The sequence below is a fragment of the Sphaerodactylus townsendi genome, linkage group LG09, assembly GCF_021028975.2.
Source record: "Sphaerodactylus townsendi isolate TG3544 linkage group LG09, MPM_Stown_v2.3, whole genome shotgun sequence".
Classification (NCBI taxonomy): Eukaryota; Metazoa; Chordata; class Lepidosauria; order Squamata; family Sphaerodactylidae; genus Sphaerodactylus; species Sphaerodactylus townsendi.
In genome coordinates this window covers 24,193,784-24,215,621 of record NC_059433.1, presented here as the reverse complement: position 1 = coordinate 24,215,621, position 21,838 = coordinate 24,193,784, and the positions used below count along the sequence as shown (strand labels likewise).

Here is a 21,838-nt window from a genome sequence, read left to right as displayed (position 1 = left end):
CAGGGACGAAGTTGTTTTTAGCCCAGATATTATGTTTGATGTTTATTTCACCTAAACTGGGACTTCATCACGTCTTCAGGAATTCATTCTCAGATGATGGGTGTGACCTACATTCTTTAGATGTACACAGACACGTTACATTGGCGGCAGCAGTGGCATAGTGGTTAAGAGTAGGTGTACTCTAATCTGGAGGAACCGAGTTTGATTCCCCGCTCTGCCACTTGAGCTGTGGAGGCTTATCTGGGGAATTCAGATTAGCCTGTACACTCCAACACACGCCAGTTGGGTGACCTTGGGCTAGTCACAGTTCTTCGGAGCTCTCTCAGTTCTTCGGAGCTCTCCTACCTCACAGGGTGTTTGTTGTGAGCGGGGAAGGGAAAGGAGTTTGTAAGCCCCCTTGAATCTCCTACAGGAGAGAAAGGGGGGGGGGATATAAGTCCAACTCTTCTTCTTCTTTTGGAAAAGACCCTAATTTGTGTGTGTCATGTGGTGGATATACCAAAGGGTTCCTGTGCCACCTTACATATATCCGGCCATTGGATTACATAATTCGACCAGATTATGCTATGAACTGACACATCTGCTGATTTTTGCCACAATTCAGGCCCTCTCTTCTAGGATAGTTGTTCTGTCTGTGGTTGTCCCCAGAGACATCTAACTCCTAGAGCTATGTAAGGCAGCAATTTGATCTCAGCCTTTGTGAAGCACTGGGCCCTAGCTGTTTTAGCCAGAACATATAGTGCTATTGCAGTGGTGGCGAACCTTTGGCACTCCAGATGTTATGGACTACAATTCCCATCAGCCCCTACCAGCATGGCCAATTGGCCATGCTGGTAGGGGCTGATGGGAATTGTAGTCCATAACATCTGGAGTGCCAAAGGTTCGCCACCACGGTGCTATTGGAAGGGCTGTGCTCAGCCTCTTGTTCTCTGGATGATGGCTGTCACCAGCTCCCAGACTGGTCAGCTTGATAGTCTTTGTGTGCCTGTGCAGAGGTCATGAAGAGGAGGTTGCTTAGTTGCTGATGTTTTTGAGTGTTCATTTGTGCAGGTGAAGATCTTGCCTTGTTTATCCGTAGCAGGTATATATTCTTGGCCTGCTGAATTGTTTTATGGAAGATCTGAGCAGGGCAGCATGACTCCACACATCTGTGCGTGCCTAATGATGCCCTGTGTCTGACAGTGGGTGGTGCCTGCCAGCCAAGTGATCTCATGCTTAGGTCTAGAATGGTCTGAATGAGGCTCTGAGCCGGAGTCAAGTCCTGTTGGTGCTGCTGCACATGTAGCTTATCAGTTAACCTTAGTTACAGGCAAGTAAACTGTCTATTTTGTGATTAACACCTGGAATAACAGGCCAGTTATTGAACTATCCCAGCCATTACCCTCATTTTCCTGTATGTCATGGACTACTGTGGTTTAGCATGAGTCCTCATCAGAGGAAGAGGAGGACAACCTGTCCCCAAGCTCTGCCTTAGCAGAACCTCCCTGTGAGTCTGGTGTCTCAGAAAGGATCTTGAGTAAGCATGAGTGGCTCTCTCTGAGCCAGCAGGATTCTCAAGCCAAAAAGTTCCAGCATGGTCCCTCACACTGCCAGACCTACCATGGTCTCCTGAAAGATCCCAGGACCAGAGAAGGCCAAGAGCTAAGTAAGGCTTTGACCAGGTTGCAGGAGTATGTGCTTAGTAGCTCAAGGTCTCCTCTCTGCTGACGGAAGAAGTCATTGTAGGATCTGGCCCCATTACCCCTCACAAGTACAAGGAGATGACTCCGCCTGAGGGGTGGAATTTAACATGGGACTATCCTCACCCATAGGAGAACACCCTGTTATAAGGCTGCAGTGAGTCTAGAGTCAGTGTGGGATCACTGTGTCTTCTATCTTTCTGATGCCCCACCGATTTCCTGACTTGCTTGAGATTAATTCATAGACTCTTGTTACCTGTCCCTTGGACTGATTTGGACCTTGCCTTTGCAACATGGGCTTTGACCCCCGGCTGCCTCCTGACCTTGCATTTGGATTGTGTAATGTGACCCTGGACTTTGAGGCTGGACTGTGACCCAAGAACCCCTTCTGTGAGGCCTGGTGGCTGCTAGGACTTGCTGCCTCCCTCCTGGTAGCCAGAGCAACTTGATCTTAGCGCACTGGGACTGTTTGTCCTCTATCTACCTGGAAATGGTCCAGGATTTCAAGGTAAAAGGAGACCTGGAGCATCGCGAATTTGTAAATGTGCCTGCAGAATGTTTCTGTTCACCTTGAGTGAGCATCTCAGACAAGGAAGGGATGATGTAATCAATCACTGTTCTTTGTAAATACATGATAATTTTTTTTCAAGACAGCTTCTTGAATGCTACTATTGTATTAAATTTGTTCCTCAGCATGGATTTTTCTGTTTTTTAAAAAACGTCCCAGTGTAGTCCACATCTTATTTTGGGGAATATTGGACTTCTTTCTTCTTCACTAATTGTCTGCAAGTTGTCTTTGCAAAGGGATTTCAAAGATCAAGGTCTAGGAGTTTCTGCACAAGTGAAGGTCTAAAAAAGATTATTATTTTTTTGAGTGAATGGCATCTAGGAAGCGTGTGAGGCCACATTTTGCTTGCCGAATTATTTCACTTTACCTGCAAGAGAATGTGTCGTCTGCAGTGATATGTTTCTATATCAGAATAGAATTAAAGAGTCAGCACAGACTGTATAATTCCATACACAGGAAGGATATGCCCAGCCCTGTACAATATGCTCATCCCCCAGACATCAATATGCTTCCTCCTCCAGGACGTCTGTCTTTGCACTTAAGATTCATATCTAGATCATGGGGAACTCCAGTACAAACATACTCATCATAACCCTCACGCTCAGGGGCTCAGTTCTTTTTTTCCTAAACCCGCATGTTACTTTGTTGTGGAAACGTGATTGTGTCACAATGGGAGTGAAAGGGAAAGGTCAACAGTGGAAATGTGACAGTATATTCAAAATGGGAATGAGAAATATAACTCCAGAAAGCTCTCCCCACCCTCCTCAGTCAATCCAAGTGGTCCCCAGTGGCATGAGAGAGAGAGGGGGGGGGCATGGGCTCTCTCTAGTTTGGCAAGGGTTTAAGGTTTGTGGTGTCACGCGAGGTTTTGGTGCCATGTAAGGTGTCTTGGCAAGATTTGTGGTTTCACGCAGAGGAGGAACCACTGCAGCAGCATTGATCCAGGCCAGGAGTCTGCAACCTGCGGCTCTCCAGATGTCCATGGACTACAATTCCCATCAGCCCCTGCCACCATGGCCAATTGGCTGATGGGAATTGTAGTCCATGAACATCTGGAGAGCCGCAGGTTGCAGACCCCTGATCCAGGCACACCGAAGCTCTCATCCCCTCCACATCTGATTTGGTTGACCAAGCAACTGCTGGGCAATGAGTCAGCCCTGAATTGCATGTAGACAGGGTCTCTGTGGATGTTTCACACAAGCACATGGTTTTATTCCCTGAATGTTCAAGTAATCTCTTACTGGGGATATGAGTAGGAACGGCAGCTGATTAAAATCGGTTCTGGGTATGCCCTTGAAAAAAATTATTTGAGTTTAATATAGTTTTAGAAAGGGGAGGTATGTCAGTTTTAAGAATACTTGGAAATGTCTTTGTAGTGTGAAGATTCATCAGGTTCCATTTTTGTTTTCATTACATTTATTTATTTATGTATCAGATTTAATATGCCGCCCCATCCCCAAAGGGCTCTGAAAGGGTGCCTACCCGTTGTTTTCCTTGCAGCAAAATTGGCAGATTTTCCTGAAAAGATTTTTTTCCCCACCAAACGGTAGCCAAATATCAGGGAACCTAAGCCACCTCCTCTTCTAAAGACTCCACAAGTTTCAAGGAAACTTGAACAAAGACGTCATCATCATTTATTAATATGGTCACTGATCAGACAAACTTGACAAAATATTCCTTTCAGCAACACAACTAATTCCTTTCAGCAACACAACTAATAAAAGACAATCAACAATGAGTCTAGTTCAGGGGTAGGGAACCTTTAACACTCAAAGAGCCATTTGGACCCGTTTTCCACGGGAAAAGAAAACACTTGGAGCCGCAAATAATTTTTGACATTTAAAATAAAGATAACACTATATATATAGGGTTTTTTTTACCTTTTACTCCGCTCATTCAGAGAAGCGCATGGATGCTCCCGCAAGGATGAAGCCGGCGGCTCGGCCTCGCCGGCCGCCGGGAAAACACCCGACCCGCTCCAACGGGCTGGCGAGAGGGCTCAAGAGGCTGCGGCCCAGCCGACCGTGGGCAGTTAGTGCGCCTGCCCTGCTGCCTTCAGGGCGGGCAAGAATGGGGCCAGCGGCTCGGCTCGTGGAGCCACAGTGCAAGGGCAGAAGAGCCGCATGCGGCTCTCGAGCCGCAGGTTCCCTACCCCTGGTCTAGTTTTACAGCCCCTTGAATAAGGTGCCCCCTCCCCCTCCCCCAGCCAACCTTTCTGCATAAAAGCATGAAAATGGTTGCTGGTTTTCTGGTGCCATGTCTTAAAAAAAACCACAAACTTAGTAATTGCAAGTAAAAGTAGTGCCTCTAGAGCAGGGGTGTCCAACTCTGGCACTCCAGATGTTCACGGACTATGATTTCCATCAGTCCCTGCAAGGATGGCCAATTGGCAGGGAATATAAATACGCCACAAAAATCGCAAGGGGGTGGGGTAATCGATGAGAAGGCCAATGACTAGTATTAGGTGTCGGGGCGTCGATGGAGGATTTCCATGGACTTTCATAGGCCGAAATTATTTGGCATGGTGCCACCCATGTTTGCAATCTGGAAGGCCTGTCTGCTTTGAACATTCTGCAAAAGTCACGCTTTGATTTACAACGTGCTCTCCAGCAGAGGGAGCTAGTGCAAATCTAAAGAGCATATATTCTAGGAGAAGGGATTTAATTGGCAGCAAATGAAAACATATTGACAACAGCTTGAAACATATGTTTTAGAGGATACCAACCTTTCTGTAACCTTTTGGAAAACCTATCCGAAGGGATGTGGGAGAATCCGTCTGATAACTCAGCTTCCTATTGCTGACTGTATTCAGGATTAGATGATTCAGAAGGAAATACCATTAGCATTTCAGAGTGTAGCCTGGCACTACATGATAAACATGTATAAAATGACAACCGATGTACATATTGGTTTAAACCACACGTTGTTGTTTTGATTACTGTAATACATGAAGAGGTATAAGTACATCTAGATCCAGAAAAAGCTTCTAGTAATTAAAATTATGGCTGATTCTGCACAGGGAACACTAACAGGTTAAATTAACCATATTGCCCTACTGCTGTTTGCACTGCGGGTGCAGGGGCCAGCTGGATCCTGGCGGCAGGAGGCACCACAGTTCTCACAGGAAACATGGTGTTTCCCCATGAACCGTGCAGCTGAGAATCCCCCCACCTGAGAATCCCCGCTCACCCACTTACCTGCATAACATGACGGCCACCTGTTAGAGAATTCACTCTAATGGCGGCCGCCTGGGGAATCCACAATCAGGGTGGATGAAAAGGGGTGGGAATAGAACATAATTCACACAGGTAAGCAGGAATTGTCTAAAACAATCTTTCATTTAGCAACTTTCATTTAACTCCGGTTCAGGCCAATATAACAGGTTAGAAGCATTTGGGGGGCGAGTTCTGTGGGAACTTCTTCCCCACAACATTTTTTAAAAGGACCTGAGCCCATGATATTTGGCCCCGGCAGAATCACCCTCTGTTGCACTATATGTGTACCACAAGGAAACAGAGTCTGAAATTTTATCCAAGCCTTTGTCTTTCTGGTGCAGTTTTCGTTGAAATTATGCTAAAACCTTTATCCACACGACTCGCTAAGGAAGCAGACGTGTTTGCAGAAATTAATGTGTTTTAAATGTGTTTGCAGAAGGGAATGTCTGCTTTCTCTTGAGTATAGATTGTTGGCAGAGGTTGTGGGACTGTTATTTGAAATTTTTTTTCCATAGGTGCTATGATTGATCTTGGGCAAAACATTTTTTTGCTGTGTTTCTGACTGATTTCCTCTAAATTGGGGATGTTGAACTCATTTGTTACAAGGGTTGGATGTGACGTAAATGTGACTTGGGCCAGGCACTGTGGTGAACAGGGGGCGGGGGGGGGGGCGCTGCCTGGACTGGTGAGCCCACAGCCAGCTTGCCAGTCCAAAACAGCACTGGAGGAGGAGGAGGAGAAGGAGAAGAGGAAGAAGGAAGAAGAAGAAGAGGAGAAGGAGGAGGAAGAAGAAGAAGAAGAAGAGGAGGAGGAGGAGGAGAAGGAGAAGAAGGAAGAAGAAGAGGAGGAGGAGGAGGAAGAAGAGGAGGAGGAGGAGGAGGAAGAAGAAGAGGAGGAGGAGGAAGGAGGAAGAAGAAGAAGAGGAGTAGTAGTAGTAGTTTGGATTTATATCCCTCCTTTCTCTCCTTTAAGGACTCAAAGGGGCTTACAAACTCCCTTCCCTTTCTCTTCCCCCCTCACAACAAACACCCAGTGAGGTAGGTGGGGCTGAGAGAGCTCAGAAGAACTGTGACTTTCTCAAGGTCACCCAGCTGGCATGTGTAGGAGTGTACAGGCTAATCTGAATTCCCCCAGATAAGCCTCCGCAGCTCAAGTGGCAGAGCCGGGAATCAAATCCGTGGTCAGCACTGGGGTGAAGGGTGGCTGCCGCCTTTTAGGAATGCTAAAACTGATATATTTTAAAGTGTATTGGGTGTGTTACGTATTTTTAATTGTTTGTATTTTAAACTGTTAGCTCCCCTGAATTTGGCAGTAGTTGGGAAAGGCTTTACAAATTCAGTGAAATAAAATAAAAAAAATCATCATTCTGCCACAAAGCTCACACTTTCTAAGATTAACCTACCTCACAGGATTGCTGTGATGATAGAATGGAGGACGGGAGAACAGTGTATACCACCGTGAGATCCTTGGAGGAATGGCAGGGTAAAGAAAGCATTTCGATAAATGGCATTTCAGCTAAATAATCAATACCTGTGTCTGTGGATTAGATTAAAAATACAGGAATGTAGACTTAACACCAGCAATATGTGCTGTCTAGTGTGTAGTATAATACATCTCTTAAATACGGGATATGTTTGCCCTTTTCCAAATACCATTTCTGTTATGTAAGCAGATGGATTCCAATAATATAAACAAGCTTGGCTTGTGGACTCAAACAGCCAGTGATTGCACTGAAAGCTGAGGTGGCTTGCTGTCTAAAATAATTTGCGTTGTTTTCCTTCCCAAACTAAAAGTCCCCACTGTAAACACCACAGGGTACTCCATTATTAACACTTCATCTTGAGTATCTCCTCACTGACTGACAGCATAGGAGCCAGGGTGTGATCTCACAGGTTTTATTGTGTCAAAGAGCGATTGTGGTGGCAGGGAGGGCTGTTGTTGATGCGCAGGTTCTGCATTAGTGTCACTGCTCATCCATCAGTTTGTAGGCTGCAGTGCATTTTATCTGTAAAAAAAAGTTTGAATTAAGGTGAAGTGGGTTTAAAAGAGTGGAGTCGGTTTAAGGAGGATTGAGCCTAATTGCAAACACAAGGTCCGTTCATTTTTTAAGAAATAAAAAAAGCGGAAAATAAAAGGCTTGTTGCTTAAATAGTTGTTAGAACTGTGATTGAGAGAAGGCCCAGAAGTCAGAATCTTTTAGGACACGAGTGTCAAACATGTGGTCTGGGGGCCAAATTCGGCCCCTTCAGGGGGTTATCAGGACTGCAAGTGAGCTGAGCCAAAAAACCCACCCCCAGATTGGGACCATAGAATGGGAGGCTGTTGGGTTGGGTTGAGGGGGAAGGGGAAGGGGAGTGGGAAACCCCCCCAAAGAAAGTGAAAACATACTAAGTCCCTTCACTTTCCCTGGGGAGCAAGAGGGGTGGGTGGGTATCGCACTTTCCCATTTTGGAAACTGCAGAGATTCTCTAATCTGAGCGTGCAGTAAGTTTTGAAGACGGTGGAAATTGTGCGTAACTGAGAGTCCAGTCCGAAGGGAATGTACACTCAGTGTGAAAGAGACCACAGATGCATAAATGGCCAAAGTATTGGAAACCCGGATTCAAATCAGTGCTTGGTCATGTAGTTTGCTTATTGCCCTCAGACAAATCTCTCAACAGAGCCTTCGATGCAGAATGAAGGTTAGGAGAAATGCAGTTTCTATAGCACTTGATACACTGAAAAGTCATGCAGCACTCCTTCATAAAAACAATAATGGTGATATCTTCTCTACATCCCTTGCAGGCTATATCCATTTCCAAAGTGGAGTTCTTTATGATGCATCTTTTGTATTTCTTTCCCTCATTACCATCCCTTTTTAAAGCTTAAAAGGTTGTTTAAAAGTTAGCTATAAAGCGCTTCAAGTAGCCAGCGATGACTTGGTGTTCTCTATCGCTTTGAAGAACTAATGCAGCCATTCTCAACCAGGGTTCCGTGGTACCCTGGGGTGCCATGAGCATGTCCCAGGGGTACCGTGGCAACACTACCGCCCCTCCCTCATTTTTGTGGTGTCTCCCACCGGTGCCAGCAAGGACATGGAGCTGGCCCATGGGGCAGGGCCTGCTGCAAGGTTAGCAGCCACCACCACCACCCTCCGTGCTTCCCTTCACTCTGGGAGGGGAAGGTGGGGTGTGTGGCAAGCAGGGGCAATGGAAGGGGAAGGTGGGGGGTGGTGGCAGGGGTACCGTGAGATATGAAGAGTGAGGTCAAGGGTACCCTGACCTCGAAAAGGTTGGGAAACACTGAACTAATGCATGAGAACTGGGGAACTGTAGTGAAGACTGTGAACCATGAGGTCTGGAGTCTCCTGTTTAAATCTGACCGTAGCCATAAACTATCTTAGGCTGATGGAGACGAGCCCATTTTTCCGAAGATTCGTTGATAATATTTAGAACAAAAATTCCAGTCAGGCGCAAAGGCTGCTGTTAAGGTTAACTGGGAGAAAATGGATGAAGTTCTTTGAATACTGGGAAAGAATCACGCAGATGCTAAAGTGTTGTTGCTTTTTGCTCAGCTGTTCAGTAACATCAGCAGCGGAGAAAGTCTTTCCTTGTTTGAAAATGGTCTTCGCACGTCATACAAGCAAGAGAGTCACACTGTGGAAGCAGTGAAGCTTGTGGAGCACAGTTTGAAGCAAGCGTTGGCAAGACTTGTGGCTCATCTCTTTGGTGAGGGTAAGTGACCGGCAGACCAATGATTCAGTCCTGTGCACTCCCAGCAGTAAAGCGGAAACAAGAGCTAACCCAGTAACTCTGACAACACCCACCATAACTGAGAACTCTGCTACCACCTTCCAGTCGTGGTAGTGCTCAATGGCCAAGCCCATACGCAGAGAGCACAAATCAACATCCAGTGACAACAGGAATGCCGCAATGATGTCGCAGAATTCAGTTCATACTGTTTCTTACACACGCTTTGCAAGGATACTCACAAGAAAAGCCTCAAGGGCCTCCCCTGGCAAAGGCTTCTCTTTAGCAGGTTAGTGGGTATAAATATGCAGCTTGAACCTCTGGGATAGGGGAATATCCCCTATCCCCATTGAAACTGGAACTAAGCTGCCTTTTCCATCTTGGTCAGGCCCTGATCCCATCCTGGGCCCTGCCTTCTCCTCCCTTCTCCTTTGGCCTTTAGACCGGGCGCCTGTGTGTGTGTTTTTACACAACCTTTGTTGTTTAATCTGTACTTATGGTTATTAATTGCTGCTGAGTTTTAATGAGTTAGATTTTATGTTATATTGATTTACTGTTCTGGAAACAGTCATGTCGTGAGCCGCCTCGAGCCTTTCGGGGATGAGGCGGCCTATAAATAATAATAATAATAATAATAATAATAATAATAATAATAATAATAATAATAATAATAATAATAATAATAATAATAATAATAATAATAATAATAAGGAGTGCAACACCGAGCAGGTCCGAGCTGGCCTGGCCTTGTTTCTGCTTATTCCCTGGCACTTAATAAGCATGGTACAAGTCAGTGTAGTGGAGCCCATGCCAAATTAGACTAGAATCTGGGAGACGCAGGTCTGAATATTCACTTTGCTATGGAAGCTTACTAGTTAACCTGGTGGGCCAGTTCCACACTCTCAGCCTAACCTACCTGACAGGGTTGTTGTGCATATGGAATGGAGGGGAGAACAGTATTCTAAGCCGCTTTGAGGCCCCAGTGGGGAGAAAAGTGAGGTGTAAATGAAGTGAATTCAATGAATGTATGTTAGGCGTTATTTGTTTATGATTTGTTAGGCATTACATGCCCCCTTTTCCCCCGTGGCAACCAAGCAGTTTGCCATATCACTCCTGCATCCTCACAGCCCTGTGTAGAGAGAGTGACTGTCGCGCTGCCAGGGCAGAGTGGGAATTCCAGCTGGAATCTCTTTGACACCGTAATCCCTGTATCATGCTGGCTTTCACTACATTGAGATAATGCAGTACTGATTCGTGCACGGCATAAATTGCTACTACAGGCGGTTGCTGTAACCTTCAGTGTTTTTTAAATGCATGAAGCTGATTCATGCTGAATAACCCTGTCACCAAGCTTATTAGCCACAGCATCCGAATGAGAGGCACCATTCCTCCCAGTACCAGACTGAATACTGAGAAACATCTTATGCAACTTATCCCTGAAATCTGCCTCCATCCCTGAAGACTGGAAGATGGCCAATGTCACACCAATCTTTAAGAAAGGATCTAGGGGGGACCCAGGAAATTACAGGCCAGTCAGTTTGACATCTGTTCCTGGTAAATTAGTAGAATCTATCATTAAAGATAAAATTGTTAAACGTGTAGAAAAGCAAGACCTGCTGAGGAAGAGTCAGCATGGCTTTTGCAGAGGCAAATCCTGTCTTACAAACTTACTAGAGTTCTTTGAGGTTGTAAACAGGCATGTGGATAAGGGGGAACCAGTGGACATTGTCTACTTGGATTTCCAAAAGGCTTTGACAAAGTTCCTCACCAAAGACTATTGAGAATACTCAGCAATGAAGTTGGCTGGCCAAAAGGCCGTAATAATAAATATCTATCTCAGCAATGAAGGAATAAGAGAGGAAGTCCTCCTATGGATTAAAAACTGGTTGAGAAACAGGAAGCAAAGAGTGAGTGTAAAGGGGAAATTCTCACAGTGGAGAGATGTAGGGAGTGGTGTCCCCCAAGGATCCGTTTTGGGACCAGTGCTCTTTAACCTATTCATAAATGACCTGGAAGTAGGGGTGGGTAGCGTGGTGGCCAAGTTTGCAGATGATACCAAATTATGTAGTGTGGTGAGAACCGCAAAGGATTGCAAAGAGCTCCAAGCAGACCTTGATAAATTAGGTGAGTGGGCTAAGAAATGGCAAATGAAGTTCAATGTAGCAAAATGTAAAGTGATGCACATAGGGGCAAAAAATCCAAACTTCACATACACGCTACAGGGGTCAGTGCTATCAGTCACAGACCAGGAAAGGCATCTTAGTTGATAGTTCCATGGGAATGTCAACTCAATGCATGGCAGCTGTGAAAAAGGCAAACTCTATGCTGGGGATAATTAGGAAAGGAGTTGATAATAAAACTTCAAAGATTGTCATGCACTTATATAAAGCCGTGGTGCGACCGCACTTGGAGTACTGTGTTCAGTTCTGGTCGCCACATCTCAAAAAGGATATCGAAGAGATAGAAAAAGTGCAGAGAAGGGCAATGAGGATGATTGAGGTACTGGAGCACCTTCCTTATGTGGAGAGGCTGCAGCGTTTGGGACTCTTTAGTTTGGAGAGGAGACGTCTGAGGGGGGATATGATTGAAGTCTATGAAATTATGCATGGGGTAGAAAATGTTGACAGAGAGAAATTTTTCTCTCTTTCTCACAATACTAGAACCAGGGGGCATACATTGAAAATGCTGGGGGGAAGAATTAGGACTAATAAAAGGAAGCACTTCTTCACACAACATGTGATTGGTGTTTGGAATATGCTGCCACAGGAGGTGGTGATGGCCACTAACCTGGATAGCTTTAAAAGGGGCACGGATAGATTTATGGAGGAGAAGTCGATCTATGGCTACGAATCTTGATCCTCTTTGATCTGAGATTGCAAATGCCTTAACAGTCCAGGTGCTCGGGAGCAACAGCCGCAGAAGACCATTGCTTTCACATCCTGCATGTGAGCTCCCAAAGGCACCTGGTGGGCCACTGCGAGTAGCAGAGAGCTGGACTAGATGGACTCTGGTCTGATCCAGCTGGCTTGTTCTTATGTTCTTAAACATCACACCTCTGAGGAGCAGACACTGGGGGGGGGGGGGTCAACAATAGGAGATGGCCAAACCGTTTCCCTTTCATCGCTTCTAACCTTTCACAGGCTAAAGAGTGCTGGATTAGTGTCAGGTCTCGGACCTTTAGCCAATAAACAAGACTCTGGATTCTTTGATCAGTAGCGTTTATTGAAAGGCAATGAAGTACAGAGCTTGAGAAAGCCAGTTCTGCCAGACCTGGCTTTTCCAAGTCCCTTCATCCCTGATCCGTCCTCCCTCCCATTTTCCCAGAGAAAGTGTGAAAAGAGTTATTTTGGAGCTAGGCACCCCAAGGTCACGATAGGGATAGATACAGCCATCTAGCTTGCCTATCCCTGCAGGGCAAAAGGCACGTCCTGTTTCCCATGGGGAGTGATTGGTCAGGGTCACTAGGTCTACCATCTGATCCATGTCAAGCCATAAAGCCAGAGAGAGAGAGAGAGAGGAAAGGCCCTTTACATATTTCAGGCATGTTACATACATCTTAGGAGCCAGGTGGCATAGTGGTTAAGTGCTTGCACTGCCACTCACACAGTCAGGAGTTCGAGGCCCCTGTGGGTCAGATATCCTGGCAGCTGGCTCATGGCTCATGGCCATTTATCCATTTCTTGGTCAGTAAATAAGTACCTAGCTCATAGCTAGGGGGTAAAGAAGAGCCGGGGAAAGCAATGGCAACCTACCCCGCAAAGAGGCTTGCCTATAAAATCACTGCTCGCAGTGGTACCCCAGGGTCGGACACGACTGAAGCAGAAACTTTACCTTTTTTTAACATATATCTTGCAACAATTACATTGAAGAGAAAGCACCCTTCTGTCGTTCAGATGCTATCTCAGGCAATATGAACTGTCGCAATGCAATAAGCTAGAAATGCCCCCCTCAATCACCAGTTCCCAACAATTAGACAGATATTAGTCCAGCCCTTCGAGGCTGTTTTTGAATTTATTTTCTAGTAAGAGCTCTTGCCTTTAGAGATGTCACAATTATCTATTGCAGAACTACTGGCTAGCATTAGAATTCTTGCAAGATGTTGGCAAGTTTCAGAGCTGTTGAGGGGTAGTATTTTTAGCAGAAAATCTAACGGATATCATTGCAATTAAGACTCCTACACAAACGTGGTTTTTAACAAATCTCTTTTTTTCTGTGGAGAATTTTCCTGTGTGGTGTTTGCGAATGCTTCTTTTGTATACTCGGCTTCGTTTGCCGTGTTCCTTTTGCTCTTGATCCTTGGCATATGTTATTTTACGAACTGTGACTGTGACTTGCGGGAAATGTCGGGTTGTGGATAGAACTTTTTGTCTTTATAAAGATTACAGGAAAAAATATTTGAAATTTATTGGAAAATTCTGGTGAAGATCTTTCAAATACTTTTTGAGACATTACATGTCATTTTCAAGGCTGTGTCACATATGATGAACCTGCTGTGGAAACAGCTGGCCACTCTCTGCCCTGGGGCCCGTAAGCAGCATCTTGAAAAGATCTTCCAGCCCTAGAGTGATACGATCATTACAGCGTGCCCTTATCTGGCCTCTGTATAAAACCTCGTTGAGATGACAACTATTTATTTTATGTACAACCACATATTACACTGATCAAACCTGGATGGACAGCTGTGGCCAAATCACTTTTCCCCAGAAGGGGGCGCAGCTGACACACTAGCTGAACTTGGTGGACTGTAGATTCCTTCGATGGATGCCATTTAAAAATCCATTTACTAAGCTAGATCTGGAAGCACCCTTAAATGCCACTACATGCCACGTTGGCTGAACACCATCTCTGTGGTCTGATGGGGCACCTACAAGATGCTGGTCTAAAAATTCCTAATTCCACCTAGATTAGATGAAAAGAAGGAGGATTGTTGAGTGTCATCCACAGACTGATGACACGCTACCTTGGAACTCCCACCAAGTAGTAGTTCAATAGCATAGGGGGCAAAATCAGACTTTATATTTATGCCATGGTACACAGCACTAGTTCCTCCTTCACCACACACCTCTTGAAATTGATCAGTCCGATAGGTTTGAGTTGCCCGTGTTCACGTAACCTGCCATTTCTTAATCAACCCTATTGCATTTCTTCATATGATGCCATGCAGTTTCCTCATTCTCCTTATATATTCTTTCTCTGGCACACATTTCCCGTGTACTGAGATAACCAGCCCAGTTTGGCTTCAAGAGCTTATTTCCTCCTCCTTGGCTTAGTTCCCGGTGTGTGTTGCTGTTTTCTTGTCATCCAGCCTTTCTATTCCTTGCCCCTGATTTTACACAGTTATTCATCTGGGTAAAGGCTGAGTTTTGAATTTAACAATGCTTAGCTTAACCTTTGGCATAAGGCCTCAGAACTTTACTCTGATTATCGGGCCTTCCTCTGGTGGATTTGTGTAGGTGTGTGGAAATGTCCCATGCCATTTGGTTAATGGAGCTTGCTGTGCATATATCAAAAACACATCAGTGCTATACATACAGTGTTTATTCATTATACAGCTCTGTAAAATATTCCCACAGCAGCACAAATTGGAAGCGAATAGCTTTGTGTTTACAGTGGGTTGCACACGCAGTGCAAACAAAAGCCCAAATAAACCTGGGGAGATTTATTTGCCAAAAGAGGAAATTAGGGTAATAGTGGAAGAAAAAAATAGAATTGTAAAATAATAATAATTAAAAAAAGGTTTAGCTGAATTTCTGAGGAGTTAGTCATTTCTAGTTATCGAGCACAACAGAATTACCTGCTTTGCCCGTGATCTTGGCTCATTTTCTTTCTATACCAGGTGGTTTCTAGAGTTTGACAAGTGATTGATTTGGCTTTAAAGAGTGGCTGAATTGCACAAAGTGTTTTTCTTATTAGAAAAGACATGACTATTCCTCCCTGCCCCGAGCTCTAAGACTTATTGCTTCACACGCACAAAAAAAAAAGTATTGGTCAGTTTGTTGTTTATTTTCCATGGATTACTACTGTAATTGATGCCATTAACCGAGGGGCATTTTACTTAGGGTGAGAGAAGTAAGACTTTTAATCACGTATCTTTTTAAAAAATTTTTTGCTTACATCTTTGTTTTTCAATAGGGCTTGAGATTCGATGGGTGGACTGCTATTTCCCATTTACTCACCCTTCCTTCGAGATGGAGATCAACTTCCAGGGAGAATGGATGGAGGTCTTAGGTTGCGGGGTCATGGAGCAGCAGCTTGTTAACTCAGGTACGAAAGCTCTTTTGCTTCATTGACATCTCTATTAGCAAAGACTTTTCACCGCAATCAGCTTCACGGTCCAGCACGTTGCATCTGCTTGCAATACACTCTTGCATCCACCTACAGGTCTACGTTAGTAATGGCGACTGTTGACAGCTTGGAGACAGGGAGCAGACAGTTCGTGCTGCACTGTTAAGTTACTACATTTAATTGGTAAACCAGAAGCTTAACGGCTTAAGACCAGTTGTGTAGCGTTCAGTAGGAGGACACTTGATTTTGTTTCTGAAAGCTGAGTAAGTATACATTACAGTTTCTACCCACCAAAGTACAGTTGTCCTTGTGTAGGACACAGACTTTCCAACTTTCTGCAGAATGGTCTCAGGCTGTATGTTGGGTTTTGGCTTAAGCTAAGGCTGCACAACAAACGATAAGACTTGGAAGATAAATTTCAGCGTCAGGGCATTAACGTAAAATCCTCCTTCCCACATAGATTGAATTTTTTTAAAAGAATACTTAGATTCATCAAGAATAGCTGGCCAAGATAGCTAGGATCGGAAGCTCTAAGTTCAAAGGCAGTCCGCTTTTGATCATCACAGGCTGCCTGCAAATGTCAAGGAGTGGTGGTCTTCATGTTGCACTGCTCGTCAACCTCTTGGGAGGCAGTGTGGCCACTGACAGAGACTGAATACTGGACTACATGGATTTCTGGGTCTGGTCCAGAGTGGTACATCTCATTGGATCTGACCAGTTTATCCATGGATGAAGAAGGGGTCCCCTGTGATTGCCAAAAAAGCTATGCTAAAGATCTTTCAAAGATAGTATGTTGGGGGGGGGGCTATAAAAAGGGGGGAAATATGTGAGATAGAGTAAAAAATCTGGCTGATCCAGCACTGGTATTACAAGGGTTACATCGTAGTCCTTTCTAACCAGCAGTGTCATATAGTGACGGGCAATCTCTTCCTGGCTCAGTCTGGAATAGGCAGCTATCCTACCCCCACTCAAAAACTGAAAAATGACTTGCCCTCCCCAGCCCAGTTCCAAACTTTAAGTACACTGTTTTGCTCCTAATAATGTCAAGAACGTAGTGGAGTTTCTGAATGCCCTCCTCCCCCCCATCGCCCCCATAGTCCTCAAGGTGCTTATATCAGCAGTGGCTGATATACATCCATCATACATTTTTGGGTGCCTCAAATATTTTGACTGCAGGATTATAGACACGGCGACCCCAAGAAATGTAGTTTTTTTCAGGATGCATTTTCCAGCATTCAGTGTTTGCACTGGGAACTAAGCTTCCTTGGCATCCAGACTGTTGGCATATGGTGTTAACAGGATGTTAGATGCTCGTGTTAAGGATGTCGGGTGCCTTGGGAAAACCCCTGTTGCTGGGGTTCCAGATGCAATGCCAAAGAAACTGGAGGAGGGAAGGGGAATAGGCCATCTTCCTCCCTTCTGTCTTTGCTCTTCTCCAGCTGGGACAACTAGCTAAGTCAGGAAGAGCTCTCAAGGACCATAATGGCGAGCATTGTCAACAGCCTAAGTACTTGTAAATTTCAGTAGTTACAAAGTCTGGCAAGAATCCTGTTGTTAGTTGCATTGCAGGTTGTAGGAGATTATAAGTATTTAGAAGGTGGTGTGCACTTGAACAGTGGGACAATCATCCAAATGCTTTAGCAATTTTTCAACCGGCTAATTTTATTCTGTAGGGATTTACTGAATTAGAGAATGGAAACAAATAATAAACCAACAATGTGTGGTTGTTATCTTCTCTCCAAATCATCTTCAGGGGTAACAGAACACTGGAAGAGGGGCGGGGACGTCTCATTGTGCTGGGCTTTGGAGCAAGGATTTTTCCTTCCTGTTGCTTCTACCTGTTTCCTTCCCGTTGCTTCTTTTTCCTTCCCGTTGCTTCTACCTGCTTCAAAGCAACGACATAAGAAACTTTTCTTCTGACTTGGAAGCTTTCTCTTAGACCTCGCCCGAAGGCCAGGGGCAGATTCTCCTGGTGACAAGGTTTGTGGAAGCTTAGAAACCAACCTGCCTGTCTTTGTAGAGGACACTGTGTCCCGAGCTCATTTTCTCTCGCCTGGTCACGTCCACAGTAGGAGGATCAGCTAAAGGCTAGTTGAATTTGCAGTCCTGTTTTGCAAACCTGTGGCAGGCCTGGCAAGGAAGATTCAAAGTTCATACTGTGATATTTCCAACTCTTTCTGTCCGTGACCTTGGAGAAATACTGCCTGTCAGAGCAGACTGTGCTGGGCTAGATAGATCAAAAGGCCTGACTCAGTGCAAAACAACTTCACATATTTATATCTTTTCAAGTTAAGTACTTGACATCATGCAGCGTTTGGTTTAGACCTCAGCTTTACCTTTCTGGATTGTTCCCAATGCTTGATTGGAGTGGACAAGGAAATCAAGAGTGGAAAAATCCAATCTCAGAAACTGTACAGCCCGAGAAGAAGGTGAAGAATTTTATTTTGTGACTTTGCCTTCAGACTTCCCTTCCTATGATATATATTTATAAACGAGCACTGTATTTACAGCCTTCTGGGAACTGTGTCCCCAGTTGTTATTGATTGATTAACTACCAGTTAAAAGCACATTTATCGGAGTTGCCAACAGCATGGAGAAAAATTTTTCCTGTCCCTTTAATAGAAGCTTATTGTGTGGAAAGGATCAGGTAAAGTTTCCTAAGGCGTGAAGGTAAATAACATCAATTGGTAAACAACGTGCCATACAGTATCTAATAAAGGAACCAGGTCGTTTTTCTACAGATTGCTGGCAACCCTATTTGGGGTTGGTTAGAAGTGGCATGGTATTTAGGAAGCTATAAAAGAGAACATCATTATACATGCAGAACAAATGATAACAGACAGAAACTGAATTTCTAAGACTTTAAGAGGAATGTCGCACGTTTGTGACTTGTGAGGAGGTGATCCTTTTTAGAGAAAAGAATGACATTAGGAAATAGGTTCCCTCGGGGAGGAAATTGCTCTTTTTTTTAAATGATGCAAGCATAGTTGCCTTTCGCATTTTACATATATTTCAACGCAATAATAGAAATATGATAAGATCTTTGAAGGTTAAATCAAAAGACAAGATTCCCTCTCCCTTGTGAGCGAAACATCAGAATTTAGTTGCACGTTCCTTATGATGAAGAGAGTTTGTACCTTGGAGGAAATCCTGAGGACATTTCAGGTTCCAGCGTAGTTACCTCAGTTCTTTGAGGTTTTCGGTTTTGAACATTTAGGTTCAAGTGAAGAATTATGTTGTACCATTTAATACCTCATAGAATCTATGCTGGGGCTTCTCATCCTTTGTGTTCTTAAGATAATGCTGTACAGAAGAGTATTTTACTGAGAAACCTTCCTTTGATCTGTTGAGAAATTTCTCCTAGATTGTACTTACATTTGAACAGAAGCATGTGCCTAGCCAATCACCAGTCAAAGAATGGCAAGAGCAAAAACTTCAGTAATGTCACTCAGACCTCCTCATTCATTGGGCTTTTTTCTTGTTAAATTCCTTGGTTAAAGAGTCTGTAACCTTTTGTGTCCGGATTTAAGTATTGCTCTAGCACAGTAATGCATCCTCCAAACTCTCCACTTGGCACAATTTGATAGTGAAGTTGAGGGGAGTTATGAAAAGTTTTGACACTGAGGTTATTAATCCCTAATAACATCTTACTTTTAACTCTGATTTTAAGTTTTTAAGTGTTGAGTCGATTCTAATTTAAATATATTTTATCTAGCCTGGATTAGATTTTAAGTATTATAAGCTGTTTCAATTGTTTTATTAAATCGAATTTTTATATGTTACGTTTATTGCTGTAAGCCGCCCTGAGCCTTTGCGGGGAGGGCGGCATATAAATCTAAATAAATAAATAAAGCAAGGGCTATTCCTTTGCTTTCCTCACTTATTTATTTATTATTTATTATTTCTATTTATATACCGCCCTCCCCGAAGGCTCAGGTGTTTTACAGAGTGATCTTAAGCCGAGTTACACCCTGTGATTGGGCGGGTTAGATTCCACCTGTCCCTCAGAGTAACCAATGAGAGCTAATGGAATGTTAGTGCAACACAACTGGAAAACAGCAGTTAGGAGAGAAGTTGGCAGTTGGGAAGTGAGGGTGGGGGGGGGGGGAAGTGTATGTCTGGCTGACTGAACCGAACTGATCAGCTGCAAACGAAATGGGGAAAAAAGTGAATTTCTAATAGAAGATCACAAATGCTGGGGGGAAAAAACAATTTAAAAGTTCAAAGGAACAGAAATGTTGTAACCTCTGTCTTACTTACTTTCTTTCTGTGATGTTCAAACCATAAATAAAAATTAACTTTTTGTTTGTTTAACCCTGTGGGCTGTGTGTCTCAGGGAAAGAAACATGGATACCTGCAACCTGACTCCCGTGAATATTTAAGTCTATATATGTTTTAGGCTATGAATCAATGTTGGCGGTGCGTGAATGGAACACCCGTTGACCCTTCAACCCAATAACTCTGTGATGTATTTGAGTGAGGGCCTGTTATTGAATGGGGGCTGGGCTTATCCTGTCTGCTAATGCCTCCGTGAGTCAGAGAGAGGATCGGAGAGGTTTTAAAAGAGACCAGAAGGGTAGTGAGGTGTGACAGCCTGACCCACCAGTAACCTTGAACCTGAAAGTGAGAAGTTGAGAGGGTGGGAGGCACTCTGTGTGAGTGTGAAGAGGCATTTAAGCCAGAGTGATTTACAGGATTGTAACGGCTAAGGATTTCCCTATTGCCCTTGTGCTGGGTAGGCTGTAAACAGGGTTGACCCTGGCAAATATTTTGATGAGAGACCTCCAAGGAATATCAGGGTCATGACACAGAGGCAGGCAATTGCAAACTACCCCTGAATGTCTCTTGCTTTGTAAATCCCACTTAGGGTCGCCATAAATCAGATGCGACTTGACGGCAAAAAAAATTAGTCTTTTCAGTCAGATAAGCTATCTTTTTTGGCTCATATGCCAGAAGTCAAGTCTTAAGTGGTATATGACAGATTGCCACTTCAGTGGTAGCCCCTGTTGTGGTCTCTGTCATGTTGTTGGACAAGACTAGCCATGGTTTTGCTTCCTTTACTGTTGCTGCCACCACGTCAGGTATAATCCAGCTCCACTCTCTCTCTCATGGGTGGTCCAAAGCTAACCTCTCAGGGTATTGCTTGGTAGCATGCCAAGTGGCCAGACCGGTGAAAGAGGACTTATGCAGACTCTCTTTAGTTCAGGGGTCTGCAGCCTGCGGTTCTCTAGATGTTCATGGACTACAAATCCCATCAGCCCTGCTGGCAGGGGCTGATGGGAATTGCAGTCCATGAACATCTGGAGAGCCGCAGGTTGCAGATCCCTTCTTTAAGAAGAGTGAAGAAGAGTTTTGGATTTATATCCCCCCTTTCTCTCCTGCAGGAGACTCAAAGGGGCTTACAATCTCCTTGCCCTTCCCCCCTCACAACAAACAACCTGTGAGGTAGGTGGGGCTGAGAGAGCTCCGAGAAGCTGTGACTAGCCCAAGGTCACCCAGCTGGCGTGTGTGGGAGTGTACAGGCTAATCTGAATTCCCCAGATAAGCCTCCCCAGCTCAGGCGGCAGAGCTGGGAATCAAATCCGGTTCCTCCAGATTAGATACACGAGCTCTTAACCTCCTATACCACTGCTGCTCACAGTTTATTTCTGCAAAGCACAAACTAAGGACAGAATTGCAAAGGACAGAATCTAGGTGCACTATGTAAAATAAACAAAAAGACAGTTGCTAATTAAAATATCCATGTTACATTTGATCTTTGGCGGTTGCCCCTGTCTCTGGTACATGTGCAACATTCTTTAGTATCATTCTCCTTTGTCATTCTTCATGGCAAAACTTACAGTCAAATATGCACCCACCCATGAATGCTAAAGCGTCTCCCAAAACTCTCCCAGCTCCCTTTTTCAGACCCCACCCAGTGTGTGCTCTGGGACCCCTCATCTCATCACAGTCCTTTGGTGTGGTCTAATGAACCAGACAATAATGGAGTGTGGTAGAGGTAGGCAGGTTTTGGCAGAGATTGTGTCTACATTCACCACAAACCACTGATGCCTCTTTATCAAGCTAACCCCCAGAATGATCCTTGAGGTGGTGGTCTGTGGAAACAGGTAGGGCCTTTTGAGGTGTGTTTAAGCTTTATCTGCTCCTGTTCAGCAGCCTGAATAGGCCAGCGTAGACCAAGTTTGTCTGAATTTGAATGCTAAGCAGGGCTGGCCATAGTTAGTATTTGGGTGGGAGACCACCAAGGAAGCCTAGGGTTTCTGTGCAGAGGAAGGCAACGGCCAACCACCTCTGCTGTTCTCCTACCTAGAATGCCATATGGAAGGTGTTGAAATGAGACAGCTGTGACTTGACAGTATGCTC

The 21,838-nt window shown here is 44.5% G+C and overlaps 1 protein-coding gene across 3 annotated transcripts in view; it reads left to right on the top strand.

Moving 5' to 3' along the window:
• Positions 1-21,838, top strand: part of FARS2 (phenylalanyl-tRNA synthetase 2, mitochondrial) — a 293,048-nt gene that overhangs the window by 89,420 nt on the left and 181,790 nt on the right. For all 3 annotated transcript variants that reach the window (XR_007245429.1, XM_048507442.1, XM_048507443.1), the window contains exons 3-4: positions 9,016-9,175; positions 15,323-15,454. Coding sequence is in view for 2 of the 3 variants with exons in the window: in XM_048507442.1 (XP_048363399.1) it covers positions 9,016-9,175; positions 15,323-15,454 (292 nt within the window). In the remaining variant the exon portion in view is untranslated. The remainder of the gene's footprint in view (positions 1-9,015; positions 9,176-15,322; positions 15,455-21,838) is intronic.